Genomic DNA, 2,846 nt, shown 5'->3' on the forward strand with positions numbered 1-2,846 from the left:
AGGGGCGCCCCTGTGGCTTTCCCAGTGACTCCAGGTGATCAGGATGGTCCTTGGGGGCAGGGGCGGCTCAGCACGCCTGCCCCGTGACTTTCCAGGAGGGGAGGTTGGATGCGGGGACTGTGCAGGTCAGGGCTTCGAGGGACTCCCCCCACCTCGAGGTCTCCCCGCTCTCCCCCAGATCCTGCTGATTAAAGCGGCTAAGGCGCGGGGGCTGCCGGTGACCTGTGAGGTGGCACCCCACCATCTGTTCCTGAGCCATGATGACCTGGAGCGTCTGGGGCCCGGGAAGGGGGAGGTTCGGCCCAAGCTTGGCTCCCGGGAGGACGTGGAAGCCCTATGGGAGAACATGGCCATCATCGACTGCTTTGCCTCCGACCACGGTGAGAGGGCCCAGGACATAACCCCTGGCCCAGGGGATCTGGGCCAGGACCTTGGGCTCCATGAGGCCTGGGCTTGGTCTGGGTGGGACTCCAACCAAGTTCCTGGTCTGTCATAGGCACTTGATAGGTATTTACTGAGAGAATGAATGAGCAAATGAGAAATAGTAAATGAGAGAATCTGGGTGGAAGGTGTGGGCCCTGAAGATGGCAGCAGTCCCAGCTTCCCTGTCTTAGGATTCCCAGGAAAAGCTAGAGTCGGGGTTGGTAGCGAGGCCTTTCCTGGTGGCATGTGTGACTCCCCAGGCGTGGAGGCCACTGTCCTGAGGGTGGTGTTCTCTCCCCCAGCCCCCCACACCGTGGAGGAGAAGTGTGGGCCCCGGCCTCCCCCCGGCTTCCCAGGGCTGGAGACCATGCTGCCCCTGCTGCTGACGGCAGTGAGCGAGGGCCGGCTCAGCCTGGACGACGTGCTGCAGCGACTGCACCACAACCCTCGGCGCATCTTCCACCTGCCCCCTCAGGAGGACACCTATGTGGAGGTGTGGGGTGGGGCCAGGGGCAGGCGGGCTCTTCCTGAGCCCCCTCAGGAGGACATCTATGTGGAGGGGTGGAGCCAGGGGCTGGTGGGCCTCTCCAGTCCTGGGAGAGGGTTCATGTGGCACCCGTGCCCATCATGACCCATGACTCTGGCAGGTGGATCTGGAGCACGAATGGACAGTCCCCAGCCACATGCCCTTCTCCAAGGCCCACTGGACACCCTTTGAAGGGCATAAGGTGAAGGGCACCATCCGCCGTGTGGTCCTGCGTGGGGAGGTGGCCTATATTGACGGGCAGGTATGTATGTGGCCCAGGCCTGGGCAGTTGTGACCTGCTGGGTGCCGCTCTCTTCCCACCCCAGCAGGTCTGCATGGTCCCACTACCCTTCCAGGCACAGGTCCCCGCGGCATCTTTTCTGCTTGCCAGCTTCCACCTCTTGACTGCCTGGCTCACTTGCCCTCCCTGCCTTCTGTCCGCAGGTGCTGGTGCCACCCGGCTATGGACAGGACGTCCGCAAGTGGCCCCAGGGTGCTGTTCCACAGCTCACGCCCTCGGCCCCGGCTGCCAGTGAGCTAACCACGGTAATTTTCAGGGCTGGGTGGCGGGCCTGGGGGTATAGTCAGGAGAAGGTATAAACAGCACAAACATTTTAATTGGTGGTTCAGGGGCAATGGAAGGTTCGTCACTTAACAGTTAAAATCCTCACCACCTACCCTGTCTACTGCAAATTAACTCAATTTAGGAGGTTTCCTGTGGGAAACACTAATCCATTAACCTAACCAGAGAGAAATCTCGAAGAGCCCAGAGGGCCACGCCTGCTGGGGGCAGCCCAGTGGGAGATCAGGTTGAGGGGCGTGATGGCGTGGACAGGAGGCAGTTTGGCTTTTCTTGAGGGACTGAACTTGAGGAGGATCACGTCACTACCCAGTGTTGTCTCTCCAGACCCCGGAGAGGCCCCGCCGGAGCGGCCCAGCACTCCCTGATGGCCGCTTCCACCTGCCTCCCCGGATCCACCGAGCCTCTGACCCAGGTTTGCCAGGTAAGAGAAAGATCCTGTGACTCAGAGGGTGGGGCCGCCTGGACCTAGACACGAGTAGGGACGGGCTCCTCTCCCCCGCAGTGTCCCAGGTGGCCCGAGTTTGGGGGCTCTGTGGCCTCAGAGCTATTCCAGTCCCTCCATCCACTTCCCTTGTCCTTCCTACCACCCCAATCCTCATCTGACCCCCTGTGCCCCCCTGTGCCTAAATCAGCCCACCCAGCGTGAGGTAGGCATCCCCCAGCCTCTTCTCACAGGCCCTTTTTTGTTGTGGGCAGCTGTGTTCCTCCGCCCAGGAGCTGGGACCCCATGGGGCAGCAGAGCGTGGGGTAAAATCCAGGTTGTCGGTTGCTGTGGGCCTGGCTGCCCCCCTTGCCTAGGATCCCTTTGCCAGCTGGGAGGGTCCTGGGAGGGCACTGCTGATCACACCCAACAGCCCCTGTGGGAAATCATGGGTCCATGCCCAGAGCTGCCACCCCTGCCCTCAGCTAACCTACTGCCGCTGCCGTGGTGTGAGTTGGTTTAACACAGACACTGTGATCCAAAGTCCCAGGAAGCTGGGGCTCTTCACACACCCCAGCTGCAGGTTTACATCTGTCCTGTCGCCCTGTTTGTAGCTGAGGAGCCAAAGGAGAAGACCTCCCGCAAGGCAGCTGAGCCAGGTGAGACACTGCCCTGAGCACACACTCGCTCACCTTTGGGGACCTCTCTGATCTGGCCTGGGTAGGAGGAACCCTCTGACCAGCCTCTTCTGCCACGCCCCTCACTCTGCAGAGCTGATGGGAACCCTTGATGGCATCTGCTACCCTCCACCACCAGTACCTAGACAGGCGTCACCCCAGAACCTGGGGACCCCTGGCCTGCTGCACCCCCAGACCTCACCCCTGCTGCACTCA

At 61.6% G+C, this 2,846-nt stretch overlaps 1 protein-coding gene across 1 annotated transcript in view; it reads left to right on the plus strand.

Annotated features, from left to right (window-relative positions):
- CAD (carbamoyl-phosphate synthetase 2, aspartate transcarbamylase, and dihydroorotase) overlaps positions 1 to 2,846 on the plus strand; it is a 21,953-nt gene that overhangs the window by 16,386 nt on the left and 2,721 nt on the right. The window contains 7 exon segments of the mRNA XM_010840694.1: positions 35 to 380; positions 726 to 916; positions 1,071 to 1,211; positions 1,394 to 1,495; positions 1,857 to 1,953; positions 2,568 to 2,612; positions 2,725 to 2,840. Coding sequence (XP_010838996.1) covers positions 35 to 380; positions 726 to 916; positions 1,071 to 1,211; positions 1,394 to 1,495; positions 1,857 to 1,953; positions 2,568 to 2,612; positions 2,725 to 2,840 — 1,038 coding nt within the window.

This window comes from Bison bison, unplaced genomic scaffold (assembly GCF_000754665.1).
Source record: "Bison bison bison isolate TAMUID 2011002044 unplaced genomic scaffold, Bison_UMD1.0 scf7180017864145, whole genome shotgun sequence".
Classification (NCBI taxonomy): domain Eukaryota; kingdom Metazoa; phylum Chordata; class Mammalia; order Artiodactyla; family Bovidae; genus Bison; species Bison bison.